Raw genomic sequence first — 20,138 nt, forward strand, 5'->3', positions numbered from 1 at the left:
GGGCAGAGAGAGAGGGAGACACGGAATCCAAAGCAGGCTTCAAGCTCTGAGCTGTCAGCACAGAACCTGACACAGGGCTCAAACCCATGAACTGTGAGATCATGACCTGAACCAAAGTCAGACGCTTAACCGACTGAGCCACCCAGGTGCCCCTATTTTTTCTAATGTTTATTTATTTATATTTGAGACAGAGTGTGAGCAGGGGAGGGGCAGAGAGAGAGGGAGACAGAGAAACCTAAGCAGGCTCCGTGCCATCAGTGCAGAGCCTGACACAGGGCTTGAACTCACAAGTTGTGACATCATGACCTAAGCTGAAACCAAGAATTGGACACTTAACCGACAGAGCCACCCAGCCACCCCATTTATTTTGAGAGAGAGAGACAGCACATGAACAGGGGAAAGGCAGAGAGATGGAGAGAGAATCCCAAGCAGGCTCCGCACCATCAGCGAGGAGCTCAGCCCGTGAGATCATGGCCTGGGCCAAAATCAGACATCGGATGCTTAACTAACTGAGCCACCCAGGCACCCTGAAATGGTGCTATTTTGATTTAGGTATTCTTTCAGCAAATAGAGTTCTCAGTAAGAGAGACCAGGCAGCTGTTAGCGCCCCCTGTAGCCCACAGTGAGTAGGGTTCTCAAGTAAAATCTAGGACTATGAGTTAAATTTGCATTTACATTTTTTTAGTGTAAATATGTCTCAAGTATTGCAGGGACAGACTCATACTAAAAATATTGCCTATTTGAAGTTCACATTTAACAGGGCACCCTATATTTAGTACATCTGACAACCCTAGGTGAGACATACATGGGAGGGTGAGTGGTAGTGGGGAATGAAGCATCTAACAGCCCAGTAGTCTTACAGGAGGCAGGAGGGAAACAAGGAGAAGAAAGGAGGTGAGTAAAAGGCACCTGAGAGAGGAAAGAAAGGCAAGAAGACCAGCTCTTCCCTGCTGGTCCCAGCTAATAACAAATCTGCTTGAATGTACACTCTATAAGCAAAGGGACTTCCATTTAGAGAACTACTTAGAAAAAGCCATAGAAAGCAGTGAGATGAAAAAATATAAGAGATGGGAACACCAATGAGTAAATGCAGTAAATCTGGAGAGATAGTTTTTAGTTTTCTCCTGTCATGTCTATTTCATTTGATGTTTCAAAATTCCCTGAAGCTCTGCCACTGAAAAATACTTCTAGGGAAGCTCTGTCTTCCGAGATTTGTTCTTTGTTGGCAATATTCAGTCCAACGGATGCTTCCAGAGACCCTACGTACACAACTTGCTTTCAACCCGGAATTGAAATAAACAGAAAGACAATTATCTAGTAGTCATTGATGGCAGCCAAAAATAGTTTGTACAGATCCTCTCAGTTCACTATTATCAAATGGATTAGGTTATTAAGGTAACCACGATAATTTATTGTAAATAACAGTGTCATATGAAGGGGTTTTGGTAGTTTCTGACAAGAAATGTGATGGAAATTTCAACCACATTAAAGTGATTACCCCACCATCTCTTTGGTGTTAATTAAAATCCAGCACAAAAAGCAAATGCTGGAAAAATCACTGCTAGGGACTTAAATTTCTACTATGGTAGAGACATAAATTCATTTTTGAAGAGACTGGGTCAGATTGCCCTATCACTCTCAGCTAGACTAGAACATTACTTGGTATCAAGCTTAGTTCACATAGAAACCTTTAAAATTGAACAGATTTCTTTTGCTTTCTATGACCACATCAGAACAGAGAATATCCGGGTTCTGACAGGTGCCAGTGGAATTCTCTCACAATTCTGCTGTTCCTTGGGCTGTCCGGGGCAGAGTGGTGTCCTGGCCTGGGAGAAGAGAATGGGCCTCCACTTCCATCAAATAGGTTCCTTTGGAAGTGGTCATGGCAGGTCTTCCCAAAGGTAAGTCCCCTGTTGCTTAAGATGTACTGAATTACTAAGTCTTTTTTTTTTTTTTTTTGTAAGTTTATTTATTTTTTTAAGTGATCTCTACTCCCAGTGTGAGGCTCAAACTCACAACCCTGAGATCGAGCCACACGCTGTACTAACTGAGCCAGCTAGGTGCGCCTATTCCTAAGTCTTTAAAAATATATTATTCTATTTTCCTCATTTCAGTGCCTTGTCCTAGAATCCACAGTTGCATTTTTTTTTCTATCCCTTGCTCCAAAGCTGGGCTGTCTGTTGCTACTAAGTTTTTATACATCCGTAGATATGGCTATTACATGCACATGATTTTTTTAAAGGATCAATTCTCTGTAAACTCTTTTGTAACTTTTTGTTCACCTGAGAGAAAATGAAAATGTTTGTATGGTCTTCTACCATTTCTTCTTTGTATACTCTAATCATAATAATGTAAATTCATAAAGAGAGCCAGCCAAGTTAAGCTAGGGCTGTTGTATACCATAAACTACTACTTGCAGAGCTGTATACTGATATACTACCCAAGGCTTCCTTGGGTTCAGAAGGAAATTGGTGTTCCAGGAAGCTGTCACTCTGATAGTATCTACTGATTCAAATTAAGGGTCATGTCCTTTGGCATTTAGTCTTATTCTGGCAGGAGTGGTCAGATCTTTGAAGAAATGGATCTTTTCCAAGTTAGGCCCTCTGATGTCCAACTGCTGAAGCAATAAACTCTAGTCAGACCAAGTTTTTGAAGAGAAAGTCTCAGGAAGGATTGCTGCTTTACACAGATAAAAAGGGCTTTTTATCTTTTAAAGCAAATCACATGGCTCTTTTTGTTCGTTGACCCACCAAGGGAAGTTTATGTGAGGCAATCAGTATTGAACAGTTTGTGCTTTATAAATGTCACCAGATTTTTTATTCTGGTCCACTGCCATTATCCCCGGAGATTCTAACACCACTCATATGTTGGTCTTGTTTCTTAACCTCTTAAACCTGGTCATTTTCAGCCCCCTGTGAGACGGCCAACCTGGACCTTTTAAATTACTTAAAAGTGTTCCGGGGGTGTCTAGGTGGCTCAGTCAGTTAAGCACTGACTCTCGGTTTGGGCTCAGGTCCAGATCTCACAGGTTGTGAGATCAAGTCCTGCCCTTCATAGAACTCTGTGCTGATTGGAACTTGCTTGGGATTCTCTCTCTGTCCCTTCCCCTCCCCAACCCCCACCTGCTCTCTGTTTCTCTCTCTCAAAATAAATAAGTAAACCTAAAAAAAAAAAAAAAAAAAGGTGTTCTACCTTCAGGATTTCAAACTTTTAAGTTCTTCATTTTGACCACAACCTCTTTACCAGCCCCACTCCTTCATCCCAACTACCAGTTCCATGGTGTATTCTTTGGCCCATCCCTTCCTTACCTAAAGGCCTCTATTGTCCATCCCCATCTGCCTTTGCTTGCCTTCTTTTGTTCCTTTCACCTCCTGCAGCATCTTACCTAAACCTAATTTTGGACAGCCCCAAACCATTCCACTTCCTCCATTCCTACACACAAGTATTGCTAGAAAAGTCATGAAATTATACAGCTGGAACTTCACTCTCATTTGAAGATCCTTGTTTTCATCTTTAATTGAATTCCCATTAATTTCCTGAAGGAGCTCTCTCACCCTTTGCAATATTAACTTGAAAAATGGCTTATCTCCTAAAACCTCCATTCCCTTTTCTGTTAATTGGGAAGATGGGCTACAGCAGTACTTCTCAAACTTTAATAGACATAGAATCATCTGGAATCTTGTTTAAAATGCAGATTCTGATTTAACGTCTGGTGTACCAAGTGATGCAATGCTACAGACCATATTTTGAGTAGTATCGTGAGTAGCTTCAAGTGAGCTCAAGCTTATTTTAAAATAATAATACAACAACACTCATGAGTCTGAGTCCTGAGTCATAACCTCACTATTCTCACTGTCAGCAGATGACTTAACTAAGATCTACAAGCCATCTGCAATCTGCTGAAGCCTCTTCAGCAATTTTTGTCCTTTCCAGTAACTTTCCCATCCTGAACTTTTCTCCCTTTTCTTTTCTAGGTTACTTTTTCTACTTGCCTCCATTCTGTCCCTTCTTGGTGGCTTGAGACCTTGTTCTCTTCAGTTAATCCCTTTCCACTGGCTCTTTTCGCAGCTAACTGCAAATACCTTTAGGCTTGTAGCCTGACATAAACCATGCCTTGCTAGGGTTAGTATAATAGACAAACATCTCAAAGGTAGGCACCATCTCTACCCCTGGTGTCTTTCTAATTCCACATTTGCAGCTGAGTATCTCTACCTGGGTGGCCTGAGGACCTACAAACTGAACCACTGTGGGAACCACTCATCTTCACCCAAAGCAACTTCCTGCCTTACTTTGTTATTTTTTCTTGTTCCTTTCCCCTTACTCACATACCTACTCAATTAGCAAATTGTGTTGATTTATACTTTCAAAATGTCAGTTGCAGGCTAGTCGACTCTTGACTGTCTTTCAAAAAAAAAAAGTTCTTTTGTAAAGCTTTGTACCTGAAGATGTTCATAATAGTGTTACTGATGATAATAATAGAATTGGAAATAACTAAGTGCTCAAAACAAGGGAATAAAGAAGTAAATGTAGTTTTTAATGTTACAGTGACTAAAATGAAACTCTGTGTGTTGGCATGGATTAAATGAAAAGCATCTACAAAATGGTATGTCTAATATGATCCCATTTTTTAAATAGGAAGGAAGGAAAGAGATACCTGGAGAAATGTATCTTAAATAACATTTCGTTGTGCTGCCTGCCTGGTCAGTCGGTAGAGCATGCAACCTTTGGTCTCAAGGTTATGAGTTCAAGCCCCATGTAGGAGAAAACATTACTTAAAAACATAAAGTCTTTTTAAAATTAAAAAAAAAGAAATAACATTGTGTTGATTCCAAAATATTAATAGGTATCTCTGGGTGTTAGAACTGTGGATGATTTTTACTTTCTTCTTTTCATCTCCTGCATAGCCTGAAATTGTTACAATATATGTGCTGTATTCCACTGAGACACAAATGCAGTAGATACTAAGATTCCCAGATGAATGTGAGGTACATACACAGATTTTACAAAAAGAATAAAGAAGAATCTGACTCACAACCTCTGGCCTCTTAGCCAGGCCAAACATATAAAAGAGTCAGAGGAAAGAAAAAGATAAAGAAGTTTCTTTAGAGAGCCATTGCCAGGCTCTGAGTTGTGTCCTCTGCCCCAGGACCTCAAGAAAGATGCTTCAGCAGGAGGACTTGGAGAGCCTCCTACAGTATGGGTGACCCAGAGTTCTGGTGCCTGAGAAAGCTAAAGCCTCTGGGGATGGGGCCTGAGTGTGTCTGCAAATATAGAAGATGACAGAAGGGCCAAAAAGCAGTATTGGAAAGGGAGTCAGAGGCTCCTTTGAGTCAAGGCGACTGCCTTGAAAGGTTTCCCAAGGGCCAGATGGGAGCCAGATGTGTTGGGGTTGGGTTGTCTTGGGCTGGAGAGGAACTTCTGGATGCCCAGAGGGTTGAAGAAGTTGCTTCAAGTAACCACCTACATATAAAGATATATGGCCCTAGAAGAGTGGCCAAGAGAAGAAGCATCAGCTTTAACCAGGCTCACCAAAAGCACCTGCTTTAAGTAGCTGCTAGGCCTAGAAAACATTAACCATTCATTCTTACCTACCCTCCCATCCTAGCCCTCCACTGTCCATCCTCCACCTTGGCTGGGGGCAGAATTGAACCAGGAGTGACTGAACCAGAAAAGCCAACCATGTTCCCAATCCCTTTCCGCTGGGAGGCTTTAATCTGAAACCAATTTAAGCTGGCAGATTAGAAATGATGCAGTGCTGTTTGGAATTTTTATTGTTCTAGAACTGGATATTCTGATTTCTGAATTGAGACTTCATTTATTACTTAAAGTGACCATAGAACTGCATATTGTCTGAGGAACAGCAAAGTAATGAGACCTGCCAGGTTTTTGTGTAGAGGAAAGAAAGATTGAAGAAAGGGTGGGAGAGAAAAAATCAAATTGGAGTTTTATCACAATCTGTTCATCAGATTCTGTTAGCAGAATGCAGATGCCTGCTTCCATCATTTCTTGCCACCGCAAACTTAAACACTGTCTATTCTAACAGTATAGATTCATTTTGCCTGTTTTTATACTTTATATAAATGGAATCTTCAGGATGTACTCTTTTGTGGCTGGCTTCTTCCTTTCAACATTATGTGAAGTTCATCCATATTGTTGCATGTAACTGTATTTCAGTCATTTTTATTGTTGTACAATGTTGTATAGTGTGAACACCACAACTATTGATTGTACCATTCATGGGCATTTAAATGCTTTCAGTTTTTGCCTATTACAAATAGCACTGCTTTGAATAGTATATTACTTTTAACAATAGGGGGACAGCTATTTAAAAATCTCTTGTAAATATTCTTTCCCTTTCATAACCATTACTACCATCCCAGTTCAGGCCTTCAGAAACATTCACTTGGACTATTCATAATAGCCTCCTGATTGATATCCCCATCTATACATAGTTCATCATAAACAATGCCACTAGCTTTATATTCCCAGGGCATAATTCTAATTATGCTGCTTCCCTTACTCCAAAACATTAAATATTGGTACACCTGGGTAGCTCCACTGGTTAAATGTCTGACTTCGGCTCAGGTCATGATCTCATAGCTCGTGAGTTCGAGCCCTGTGTCAGGCTCTGTGCTGACAGCTCAGAGCCTGGATCCTGCTTTGAATTCTGTGTCTCCCTCTCTCTCTGCCCCTCCATCACTTGCACTCTGTCCCTCTCTCTCAAAAATAAACACTAAAAAAAAAAAAAAATTTTTTTAAAGCAAAAATATTAAATGTCTCCCCATTGCCTTCCAACCAGAGCCTAAGTTCCTTAGCTTAGGCATTCAAGGCCTCTTCCTTGCATTTGTGTCCTAATCTAGAACATTTGTGAGTCCTAGTCAAGCTAGGCCATTGCCATGTCCTAAGCACAGGCTTTTTTTTCCCTTCTCTGCTTCTCTCTTCATGTCACTCCCACTCCATGTTACATCTTGGTGCCACTGATTGACATTGCTTCCAACAACTAACACACCTGGAGGATTTCTTGTCTTCCTATGCTAAGCTCACATATACTTCTTCCAACAGGAAGCGTACATTCCCTATGGCCCAAGGTAATTTGCCATTTACAGTGCTCTGTTGGAGTCTACCTTATGTATCATGAACTGTCTGTTAGTGTTGCTTTTAGTCATGTTTCATCTTCCCCACTGAACTCTGGTTCTGGTGGGGCCCTTGTCTGGTTCATCTCTGTGCCTCCCAGAGCAGCCAGCCCAGCCTCTTACTCATAGAAGGGGCTCAATACATGTTTGTTGAATGACTTTGGAGAAGTTGTTTGAAAATATCTTCCTGATTTTTATCTCCAATTCCCACTTCTCCTTTGAGTGAATTCCCCTCTTGCTCCATGGTATTTTGTGTGTGAGCTAACTCAAGAACATAGTCTTTGGTGTCTGATCCTTTGATCCTCAAGAAATATTAACTTCTCACTGCCACCCTCTCATTACCATGTAAGCCCCCTATGTCTTATATGAATTCAGTATGATGTATTAGGCATCATTATGTACATGCACTGTGATAACTGGAATAAAATTTGCTATACACCTGTAAGACCTCATTCCAGAATTTTTACTCTTGGAAATGTTTTAGATCTGTTATTGGTTGATTTTTCAAAGTTGCCTTTGTTTGACCACTGTGGACAAAATGCATTTGGGGTGAAATTTGGGGATCTCAACTCAGGTCCATCAATCATTTCAAAGCAAGGAGAAAATAAGACTGGAGCATTCTCTTACTTTCCCATCAATAACTGGCTTCTCAAAACTAGTTCCTAAATTAGTGACTGAAAATATTGGTTATAATGATCAGAAACCTCATTCATTTGCTGTCTCCCCTGTTACTACCCCGAGAGAGGCTGGCTGATTCTGAGCATCAGACATGACTTAATTTTGTGGTAAGAAAACAGGAATTAGAGGAAGCCAATTAGGAAACCTCAAGGAAGAGGAAGTGTCTCTAGGCTAAAGGGAAGGCTGCTGAGTCTTATTTCCTCTCTGTCCTTAATTCGGTCTCTTGGTGCTGGCCAACTTCTGTACCTTCTTTTCCCCACCTGATTAGGGGGCTGGAATGGGGGTAAGGGTGAGGGTGGTGAGCAGAGCGAATGAAGTTAAATAACATTCCTAAAGACCTCAAGATGATAGGTATGAAAATCTTATCAATGAACTGATTGATGCTTACAGTTCCCACCCCCCTGTCCACAGCCGTGGGTGAGGCTGCATGTGTGTGGGACAGGGTGGGTAAGAACTGGCTGCTCTCCAAGTTAAGAAAATAGACTTTCACTTCTGAACAATAGCAGAGTGCAGTGTAGGTTGGTGCAGTACTTGGTTTCCTTCTGTACTAGGGTGAGATCAAAGCAAAATAGCCAACAATCCAGTCCTTTATTCACCAGTGGCTCCCCTTTACAAAGAGAGAAGCTGAGTTCAAGTCTATTAGTATGTGACTTATTTTCACAGTAGTGGTTAATATTTTTTTCTTTGTGCCTTTAAGGTGGGTACAGCATGCTTGCCTGTTTAAGAAACCGAGGTCATGGTCATCAGGTAGTCTCTGGCAAGGCTCAGATTGTAATTCAGCGCTTCTGACACTCAGAGCCTGACCATGTTCGAGACTCAGGCCCCTCCCTTCCCCTTCAGATTTTTCACTGGAACATTTGCTGTTCTCTTAAGCTATGCAGGGCTTCCTGTGTTATCATGCCTAAGGGGAAGTTGTATGTTAAAAACCACCAACGGTTAAGCCCAAGACAGCTGGGGTCTTCCATTGCTTCTTCCAGTATTCTGGGGAGACCCATGAGAACTCTCAAGTGTTTCTCAAGACCTTTGGCTTCCAGAAACAAGAGATCAGTCGAGCATTGCATCTTCATTTAAGGAGGGTTTGAGAAAGCAAGAGAAACGTCAAAAGTTGTAAGAGGATAATACTGACTTTGTTATAGCTAAAAATCAAGGGTAAACTGAAAGCTAAAGGTTTTGGCTCTAAAAAAGAAAAAAAAAGTTTTGGCTCTATTTAAGGGAAGGTGGGGGATTCCTGGATAGTTTTAGTTAAATGTCCTTTGGGTTAGGCTGATGCAAGTTTATTCCCTTTCAAAGCAAAGGACAACATTCTCAATATTGGCGATGACTAATAGAATCCAGGCACAGAATTATATGGACTGGTAAGGAAAGGATGGAGCAGAATGGAAATGACAGTTGTGTGACTGCTATGTCAATAGACATCATCTTGTACTCACCATTGGTATTGGAGGATGAGAGAACCACACTAGATGTTATGGACAAGGGGGCAGGGGAGTGTTGCTTTATTAGAATCTGGTCACGTAAAGGATTTGAAGGACTTTCAAGTAAAGGCATAATCAAGTGCTTCATGTAAGTCACAGAAGCACACTTCCCCCACATTTGGTGCATTTGTCCTTCTTTTCTGCCCATAAATTATATAGAACTAGAGTACAGAGACATCACTTTTCTCCTTCCCAGAGACTCAGCCAGAATGACAACTCCCAGGCAGCCAACCATAGCTACTGGAGGAAGAGCTGTAGGACTGACATTGCTGTGAGAACGATACAAACAGGGAAACATACAAATAGAGCCAGGTCCCTGCCCTCAGTTCCCTGAGAAGCACCTGACTGGGAAGTCTGGCCAGGGAGCTGGGCAGAGGTCTACCTCCCTCCTACTGTCCACCCAAGCTGCTACATCCTGAGCTCTGTCCTGGCTCCAGTTGACCTTTGGGGTCCCTTAACATCAAGAAATCCTCACTCTCCTAAAATACTGTTACCAGTGTTGATGGCTAACTCACAGGGCAGTGTTTCAACATCTGCTAATATCACATGGAAACACAGATAAGCTCCATTTTTATATTCCCTGGGCTCACTGTAAGCTAAGGGCTAAATTCTTATCTTGCCTTTAAACACCACGTGATTCAGCATGTCTGCAGTCACTGGGAATCTACGCTGCCACTTTTTACCTTTGCCTTGTGGGTAACCCCAACCTTCCACCTACCTCCACCCCCAGGGGAGAATATGGGCCTTGCCAAATGGAGGCCCCCAGGAGATTTTCCAAGACTCACAAGATGTCAAGTCATCTCTAAAATTTTTCAAAAAACCAGAAAGTCATTTCAAAAAGTCTAACTTGGTGGCCCCACAGAGAGGAAGATCAAATTTTCCACACAGACACAGCAAGTCTGCCCCCATAGGCCTGTGTTAAAGCTACAAGAGTATTGACGACTTTGGTGAAAGCTCCCTAACCCAAGGGGGAAGTCCACCTGGGTGAGTAGTTTGGCTGTTGCTTGGCACCCAGTGGCACATAGTCAGTCTGCTTCCAGGGGATTTCCCTTAGCAGTGGACTCAGCGAGGGGTTTGTCTTTCAGAAAGATTTCCCAGAGGAATTCATTTGTGTATGGGGAAAAAAAAATCTCAAATTCTAATATAAAATCTCTGACCTTTTAAGTTTTTGAAATTTGGATTTCTCATTTATTCACAAATATCTCCAAATTAGGAAAAACAAACATAACAGAAAACTCAGATAGTGAGCATGCATATCCATTGAATGATCTGAGTGCTTACTTCATGCTAGACATGGTTTACCATTGAGGATACACTAGGGAGCAAAATAAATGTGACCGCTGCCCTAAGGGAGTCTAATGTTCTAATTGTAGCTTTCAGTTTGTGTTTGTGTGGAAAATGAGGTTGATTCTTTCCAGGTTGAGTACTAAAATGTATATACCATCTGAAATCCAATGCCTCTTTCAGGGCCCAGCTTAAATGTAACCTTAAGAAGGGATGAGGATTTGTTTGAACATGTGACATCCTAATGGCTTCCAGTGTCTGTGATTTTAAATATCCCATCACTGCATGGCAGTGGGAATGAAAAGCAGACATATCCTATCCCATAGGAATAATCAACAGGATTTGGTAACTGACCAGACAGGAAAGCAACAATAACATAAACTGTTTAATGCGCCAGGTTACGTGCTAGGTACTTTGTTTAGTTCTTCACTTGCCTTCTCATTTAATCCTCACAACAGCCTCCAATAAAGTGGATCTTATCCAAAATTAATAGATAAGGGAATCCAGACTTAGAGAGTTTGCATAAGGTCACATATCTAGTAACTGCCACAAATGGCATTTAAATCCATATTTAAATAGAAAAGGATGTACTCCTAACCCCGATGCTGTAAGGGATTCATTCATTCAACTAATATTTATTGAGCACTTGATATATGCTAGGCATTGTTCAAGTTGCCTGAGCTACAGGAGTGAACAAAACAAAGATTCTTGCCCTCGTGGAGCAAGTGGGGGGTGGGGGCAGTGGGGGTGGGGGTGGGGGATGGGACAATAAACAGTGAACAAAATTATGAATTACAGAACAGAAAAAAAGAAAATGAAGGATCAGGATAATATAGGGACAGAGTAAGTTTTGAGGAATCGAAGACTGCTGCAAGGTTTGGGTTCTGAGTACTTGTAAAGTGTGGTACAAGGGGTGGGAACTGGCTTGGTGGGGGAAGAAATGACATGATGAGCTCTGTTTTAAATACATTGCGTTTTAAGGTACCTTGTGTCTCAAAGTGAAAAACAACCCGCAGGCAATTAGATAAGAACGTGTTCTGGAGAAGGGTCCAGCTAGAGACGTAGGTTTGGGAGACATCAGCATGGGGTGGGGGGCTGTTGAGGCTGTGCGACTAAAAGAGTTCACCCTCCTTAGCAGCCTTACAAAGAACTCTTTATGACTATTCAGGTAAAGTCCGGTAAATTATAATACACTAGCGTCGCTCAGAGTGTGAGGAAAAAAGCACCCAAAAGGTCAGGAGTTGGTCCTAAGGGTAGGGTAGGGACCTGCGCCAGAAGTAACGGACAACTTTTATCGGTACACTTGGAAATTAGAGCTGGAAAGTACCCTGTGTGCCAAAGATGTTGTATGCATTTACTATTATCTTAATCATGTCTCACTTTTGGACTTTTTCAGCTTGACAAAAATGGAGGTTTAATTTTTAAAAACATTGTTGACGTTTGGGGTTTCCTTAAGAACTACTTAAGAGGTTCTTACACATTTTTTTCCTTTAAATGCAAAGTGAGCTTAGGAGAAAATATGTTAAAGAGGTAAGAATCCTTTAGTATTACTTACAGCAGGCACTCAAGTGCCAGAAACCTTGGCAAAACCGGCCTCCCAGATGCACAAACGGGGGAGGTTAGGGACACCAGCCTAACGTCATGTTTTGCATTTAATATTGGTTAAATAGGAGTGTGCCTTGGGGAAAAGTCAAAATAGGCACCGTTTTACAATTTGAAAAGCCACTTTTCCTCCCCGGAGCCACCCAGTCCGCTACTCCCATTAGTTCATTCAACAAATGAACAGGGCTATACTCCATGTCCTTTCCGTTCTTATCAATTAAAGCAACTTAACTTCATGATTCCTCATATTCCTCACCTATATTTCCTCAGTTCTACTTCTAAGACAAAACTGTCGGGATTGCTGGCCTTGCCTGGCCAGAAGACAGTTCTGTTCTTTCCAGTAGCTACTAGAACCCGCTCCCTTCTGTACCTAAAATTAACGGTTACTGCCGCAACACCTGCAACGCATTTTCTCCTGTAGTAGGAAGAAAAGTGGATGGGTAAAGAGTAGATTAGAAAGAACGCAAGAAATCTAGACACAAGCTGGATACATACGTCCCCAAACTAACGAGAGACTTAAACACATCATCCATCCATTTAGGTCCCACCGGTAGGCAGATTATTACTCGGGGCCCCCAGAAAACTTTTTCGTCCTTGCTGCAGTCCATTCACTTTCCAGATGAAAACTCTAAACCGCCACAACGCCAGTTTCACCTGGTATCTGTACACAGCTCAGACGCGTAGCTGACGCAAGCGCTCACTGAAAGCGCCCCCACGCCGCACCGTCCCTGCTCTCCCCACCCCCCAAGAAGGGGTGTGGCCTCGGAACGCTCTCCGCGCCTGAATTGGAGCTGGAGTCGCGAGTTCCGCGCGTAAGAGCGGATGAAGCCGGCCGGTGCCCCGGAAGCAGTTGCTGCAACTTCCGGGGGGGGGTTTGTACGCCTGGTACGGGAGCTACGGGGCTCAGAGACAGTGCTTGAAATAGTGGGTGCGCCAACATGTCCCGTGGTTCCAGCGCTGGGTTTGATCGCCACATTACCATTTTTTCACCCGAGGGCCGGCTCTACCAAGTAGGTGAGTGAACCGAGTCCGCCTGTGGTCCACTCGAATTGCTCTGTCATGGTACGGCCTGGAACAGGCAGACGCGGCCGGAGTTTAGTCCGCGACTGAAGCATGGCCCGAGCTGGGACGGGAGAAAGGCCGAGTCAGGGTCCGTTCCCAAGGTGTTCCCACGCCTGTCTGGAGGCAGGGATCGGGGGGCCCGAAGGCTGAAGGCCTCGGGGTCTTAAGGGCGAGAGGCCTCACCTCCTGGACACAATAAAGAGTTAAGGAAGGTAGGACTGCAATTCTGGACTCTGGTTTCTTGACGCCTTTTCACTTGTTACGTTTTGGGCTGGATGGGCCCAACATCTGGACTTCTCTAAAGAATAATTGGCACCTTAAGTTTGCCATTAAAACACTCCTCTCCGTTTTCCTTTGTTTGCAACATGTACTTCCTTGTAGTAGTTAATTCCACACTGGCATCCAGACCCTTTTATGTGGAGGACACTGTGGCGGTCCTAGGGGATGCAAAGATGTCAAACCCTCTCCTATACTGAAGCTCACAGCTTAAAGAGAGTAATATATAACGTAAACAAACGTATAAAAAGAAAAGTAAAAAGTGCCAGATGACAAGGATCTACAGATCAGGACATCTTTGAAAAACTGGCAGATCGAGTGAGTGGCTGTCAATTCTGGAGCTGTTCTTGAAATTAGCATCCCCTTTTAACCCACATCTGAATGTTTCTAAATAGTTTAAAAGCTTGTTTTGAATTGTGGATGAGAAGTGGTGAACTAGCTGTTTCCTGAAAGACAGCCTTAGTGGAAATAAACCCTAAACTATTTACCATTCATTCAGTGTAACAGTATATTTTGTTGGATTGAAATGGTGTCAGGGATTCTTAATCTCCTGCCATAGGGAATTTAATTAATATCTGGAGAATCTGATTTACATCTGACCCCATGATCCTTTGATTTCTGAGTGAGTTTACCGCCACAGTGCTTTGGGGAGGACAGTAATACCATCTCTGCTTGGAAATCATAAGAGAGTTGACCTATAAATGAGGTTCTCTTCACCTGTAAATTTTAGAAATAGTTCAAGATAACTTGGAATGAAACTTACACAGTATATGGCTATATACTGTTTACAAGGTAGCAAGAAACAAGGGTAATTCAGTAACCCTTTTCACTCATCCTCAATCGAAAAATATGACCAAAGGCAGAAGAAAGATAACTCCTCAAGGAAGTTTCATTTTTAGTTTCTTTCCCAAGTTTTAGAGAATTTTTCTATATTGGACTACTGCTTTAAATGTTCTATTTTATGATTTTTAATATGTGAACAGGAAAAGTCAGACCTACTCTTTGCTTTGCTATATACCGTATTGTGAAATCCAGCCAAAAAGTAGTCTTTAATACTTCCAGATTAGGTGAGTAGAAAGGCTGGATATAGTGTCAGTTAAGTAATTTAAAAAGATTTGGAATGAAACATGTAGTCCAAAAGCTTAATCTCTAGACAGGATGACTTTAAGCACTGCCTTGTTGAATAACACATTCTGCTATTCAGGGCACTAATTAGATACTGCTAGGAAAAGGAAAGTGAAAGAACAGTTAGTGTGAGCAAGCAGTATAGTGAAGAGGTCAGGCCCTGGAGCCTTACCTGGATTCAGATCCTTGCATACTGCATACTAGCCAACCTGGGCAAGTGATCTATAACATTAACATTAGCCTTAGTTTCCGTTTGCAGAGTTGGGTTAACAGTTCCTTCCTGTGTGCTTGTTTTGAGGATTAAATATGATGGTACATGTAGAGTGCTTAGCACAGTATTAAATGCTCAGTAAATGTTTTTAGGTGCTTATTGGATTCTTTGGCTCATTTTTTTGGTCTGTTAGCTTAGTAGCTCTGTAAACATGGAGTATTTACTTTTTTATGGTCTATCCATACTTGGTTCTCTAGTGAAATATTTGTACATTATAATATTGTGAATGCTCTTGATGAGTTTATAAACTTTAGAATCCACCAGAGACAGAGTATATAAGAATTATGAGTGCAAATTGTTAACTTTGATAGTGGAAAAAAATAAAGCAAAAATGGGGAGGTGACTGGGGAAGGAAAGATTAATGGAGAGGTGAGTGTATGCTCCTCCTCTTCCATAGTTGGACTCAAAACATAAATGTAGTCTAAAGGCAATAATTTAAAAAATAGAGGTACAAATTTAAAGTTAAAATGTTACCCATAATTACAGACTGTTGACAGTGTTTGCTCCCAGGGAGTAAGAGAATGATTTCTCATTGTTGTTTGTACTCTTTAGTAACTACTGAAAATTTTCTTTTAATGAATGTATTCAGGGTGTGTGTATGTAAAAATTGTAGAACTATACACAGAGCACCAGCTTTGAAATCTGATTTCAGAAATCCCTAAGTTATCAATGAAGAAACTAAGGCCCAGGTGGGACAAAATAAACCTCACTATTTTCGGGCTTTTCTCTCCTGATTTTGCTGATCCTTTGCTGGATAGGTCTGGCAAGGGAGGAGAGGAGTGTCATTTGAATGTGCCTGCCAGGGGGATATGAGCACTGCCCAGTTGCTTCTAAGAAGGGAGTATACTGATAAGGAACAGGAAAGAAATAGACTGGTAGAATCAGACTGGATAGGACACTTTTCTAATCTAGAAATACCAGTCTGGCATAGTATCAAAGCCAGGATTCCTGAGTTCAAGTTCTTGCTCCACACCAACTATGAGAATTTTCTTCGATTTGTAAAATAGAAATAATAATTTCATGTCCCTTATAGGGCTGTAAGGATTTAATGACTTAATGGATACAATGTACTTATTAGAACAGTGTCTTTCACAAAGTAAGTGCTCAATAAATGTTTCAGTGAGGGATGCTGTCAGGAAGAAATGAGTGGGTGATAAAAATGGAATCAAGAGTTTTATAAATAAATGGACTGGGAAGTATTTACTGTTTACATTTTTTGCTATTAAAAAAAAAAAAAAACTCGTGTTAAAGTAGTATTTCTGGGGCACCTGGTCATTCGGTCGAGCATCTGACTTCGGCTCAGTCATGATCTCACAGTTCATGAGTTCAGGCCCCACATTAGGCTCACTGCTGTCAGCCTGGAGCCCATCTTGGATACTCTGTCCCCTTCTCTCTTTGTCCCTCCCCTGCTCATGCACCTCCCTCTCTCCCCCCCCCCCTCAAAAATAAATAAACATTAAAAAAAAATAGTGTTTCTGAACCTAGACTTCTCATGCCCTCCTTGAATCGATTTGAAATTAAATGTCTGCATACATAAATACATACATATTATAACTACACCAGAAAGTAACGAGATCAAACACTATGTTTTCAAACCTCATATACACCCTCTACATCCCCATGCCAGTGCCAAGTTTTCTAATGACCCCACCTGCTTAAAGATCATAGTTGTTTTGTCTTTTCATTTGGGAGAGCGCCCACAAGTGAGTGGAGGAGGGGGGCAAAGATGCAGAGAGAGAGGGGGTGGGGAGGGAGAGGATCCCAAGGAGGCTCCATGCCCAGCGCAGAGCTGGATGCAGGGTTCAATCCCAGGACCTGAGATCATGACTTGAGCCAAAATCAAGAGTCGGACGTTCAACTGACTGAGCCATCCAGGCACCCCAAAGATCACAGTTTTAAAGAGGGTAATAGGTGGTGCTAAGGAATGAGATGCACTTCTCATTTATGTTCCAAGGTTAGGGAAAGACAGAAGAATAAACAGCTTCCAAAAATCTTACTAACAAAAAGTTTCTAGCATGCAGCATTGCAATTAAATAGACATATTTTGCAGAATACCTGCCTTGCCTCAGTAGAACAACCCTTTTTGGTGTTTTTTTTTTTTTTTTTTTTCCATAATCAAACTTCATAGAATGTATAGATCTCTCATTTCATTTTTTTATTTTTCCAGCCCATGTTTATATGGGGGAAAAAAACCTGTATCTATCTCTCAAAACTCAGTACAGCATTTTAAACAAAATTATGGGTGGGGAAAATCTTGAGTATAGCCCTGTAATTGGCAGAACCTCGGAATCATCTATAGATGCCTTGCAAAGCCGATGAGTGTTCATAAAGGGGATATGCATCTCTGCTGTTGCAGGTCATAGTATGAGCCATTGTCTGGTATCGTGATTCTCCTGAACGTTTTATCACAGTATCTTTTATATTTTCCCCCTGTTTTTTTCCTAGTACTATACAAATGACTCCCAGAAAAGTTGGGAAAGTGCTGGGAAAAAGTATAAGGAAAGAAAGTGAATAAGAGATGACTGAAATAGATAATTATACAAAACAACTGTTGATTTACCATTTTGTTTGTGGTCAAGGAAGCAATTTGCGTTCTAACCTAATGGTTTATTGTTAGGTTGAACCATGTGAAACTGCTGATATTTTACTATTTTTTTTACCTATTAAAGTGATTTTCGTGGGTCAACCTAATACTTTACAAATATGTATTTTACTATGTATTTAAGGAAATGAAGACTTGAGATTGAGTGTAATTCATTATAATTTGTTCTATTTAAAAAATGGGAAATGGACTATCAGTTATTATCCTGCATAATTTTGGACATTCAAAAACAGATTATGGAGATTAATGTAATAGTGCTTGCTAGTTTGTAAGTTTTTCTGAAATTTTACCCTAAAAGCCCCGATCTTTAGTGATGGAAATAAAGTGTTTAATTACTATTTCCAATATTTGAATTCCGGCTTTAAAAAACAAATACACCTTTAAATGTTCCCCTTATGCTGTTCTGTTTTTTTCTTAATTAGCCTTCATGCTCCCCTCTGCTGTAAACTATATTTTTACCCTACCAGTGTTTCTTTAAAAGATACTTTTTACTTATTATGTTGTCTCAAGATTCTTTACTCCAGCAGTTTCCATTTTTCTGGAAATTACTATAAAATATATATTTTACACTGGTAATATTACAATAGGGATTCATTTATATAAAATTTTATTGGAAATTACAGTGCAACATGGTGAGTACTAAAATAACAGTACAAAGAAGGTTACTATAGAAAGTGACACATGGGCCACCTGGCTGGCTCAGTTAGTTGAGCGTGTGGCTCTTGATCTCAGAGTTAGGACTTCGAGCTCTATGTTTGGTGTAGAAATTACTCCAAAAAATAAGAAATAAATAAAAATCTTAAAAAAAAAAAAAAAAAAAAAAAAAGGAAAGAAACTGACATAGCCAGGGAGAGCCAGGAAAGGTCCCTTCAGAGAAGGTGAATTGATATAGATGGGAATTAGATAAGGAAATTTGGGGGAACCAGGTTTATTTTACCTTTCCTTAGTTTCTTTTTTTTTTTAATGTTTATTTTGAGAGAGGGAGAGAGAGCACATGAGCAAGGGAATGGGCAGAAAGAGGGGGGGGAAGAGGATCCAAAGTGGGCTCTGAGCTGATTGCAGAGAGCCCCATGCTTGCTCGAACTCACAAACTGTGAACTCGTGACCTGAGCTAAAGTCGGAAATTTAACCAAGTGAGCCACCCAGGTGCCCCTTCTAAGTTTCTTTCTTTTTATTTAAAAACACTTTTTTTTAAGGTTTATTTATTTTTGATAAGAGTGTGTGAACAAGGGAGGTGTAGAGAGAGGAAGAGACAGAATCTGAAGCAGGCTCCAGGCTCTGAGCTGGCAGCACAGACCCCAATGTGGGGCTCGAACTCATGAACAGTGAGGTCATGACCCAAGCTAAAGTTGGGCGCTCAACTAACTGAGCCACCCAGACACCCTCCTATTTTCTTAAAGTAGTAACTTAAATAATTGATTTTAGACCTTGTCTAATATAAACAAGGCTAGCATATTAGTTTTCTGTGCTGCATAAACATTACTACAAACTTAGCCACTAAAACTAATACATTTATTAAGTCACAGTTACTGTGGGTCAGGAGTAGTTTGCTTAGAATATCACAAGGCTGCAATCATGTCTGGGTTGTGTTTTCATCTGGAGGTTCAACTAGAGAAGACTCTGCTTTCAAGCTCACTGAGGATGTTGGTAGAATTCATTTCCTCTCAGTATAAGACTGAGGGTCCCAGCTACTAGCTGACTGTTCACTGGAAGACACCCATGGTTCTTTGTCATACAGCCATTTAGCAAGTCAGCAAGAGGAATCTCTAGAGTTAGTCTGCTAGCAAGACAGAGTCTTTATATATGTTTATATTTATATAAATATATATGTTTATATATCTGTTTATATATAAACTATGTATATATAATTTTATTGATAAATGAGACACATACAAGTACAGTTAAGGACTGAAATTAGCCTCATGTCACAGGTAAATCATTTTATAAGCTCACTTAATGACATCTGTAAATGCCATAATTGTTACCTCTGATAATATTTTTGCATTCAAAGCTATCAGTGTACGTTTCAACTTATGAAGTAATTGGAATTAGTTTGGCTGTCTTAGAAGCATTAAGCTGTATTAATTAAACATTTTTATTTTAAAATGTTGCATATTCATTTGGGGCAGACATTTACCTTTAAGGCAAAAAAACAATGTTACAAAAAGATGATGGTAGGAGAAATATGCAATGGAAGGTAACATACGTTTTTGCTTTTAAGATGTCTTATGTAATTAGGAGAATGACATCCCATCACCTTTGCCACATTTTGTCAGAAGCAAGTAACGGTCCTGCTCACATTCAGGAGGAGGGGATTACACAAAGATGTGAACACCCGGAGGCAGGGATTATAGAGAGGAGGCCACCTTAGGGTCTTTCTACCATAGCAATACAATTCCTTCTTTTAGCTGCATCCTACAAATTTTGATACATTATTACCAGTCAGTTCAAAATATTTTTAAGTTTCTCTTATGATTATGTCTTTGATCCATGGATTATTTAGAAGGGTGTTTTAAATTTTTCAAGTAATTAGGGATTTCAGTACTTTAAAATTTATTGAGACTTGTTTTATGGTCTCTAATATATGCTCTGTCTCAGTAAAGGTACCATGTGCATTTGTATTACACCAT

General features: G+C 40.7%; 1 protein-coding gene across 3 annotated transcripts in view; it reads left to right on the forward strand.

Annotated features, from left to right (window-relative positions):
• Positions 1-1,786: 1,786 nt before the first annotated feature.
• The window catches only part of PSMA6 (proteasome 20S subunit alpha 6), a 30,004-nt gene continuing 11,652 nt past the window's right edge, over positions 1,787-20,138 (forward strand). Inside the window, exon 1 of one of the 3 annotated variants that reach the window (XM_060619510.2) lies at positions 1,787-1,901. In XM_060619510.2, the coding sequence (XP_060475493.1) occupies positions 1,883-1,901 (19 nt within the window). In that variant the 5' untranslated portion in view covers positions 1,787-1,882. Of the gene's footprint in view, positions 1,902-13,017; positions 13,187-20,138 lie in introns of those variants that run through there. The other 2 variants (XM_060619511.3, XM_060619509.3) reach the window with 2 other exon arrangements.

The sequence above is a fragment of the Panthera onca genome, chromosome B3 (assembly GCF_046562875.1).
Source record: "Panthera onca isolate mPanOnc1 chromosome B3, mPanOnc1 haplotype 2, whole genome shotgun sequence".
Lineage (NCBI taxonomy): Eukaryota > Metazoa > Chordata > Mammalia > Carnivora > Felidae > Panthera > Panthera onca.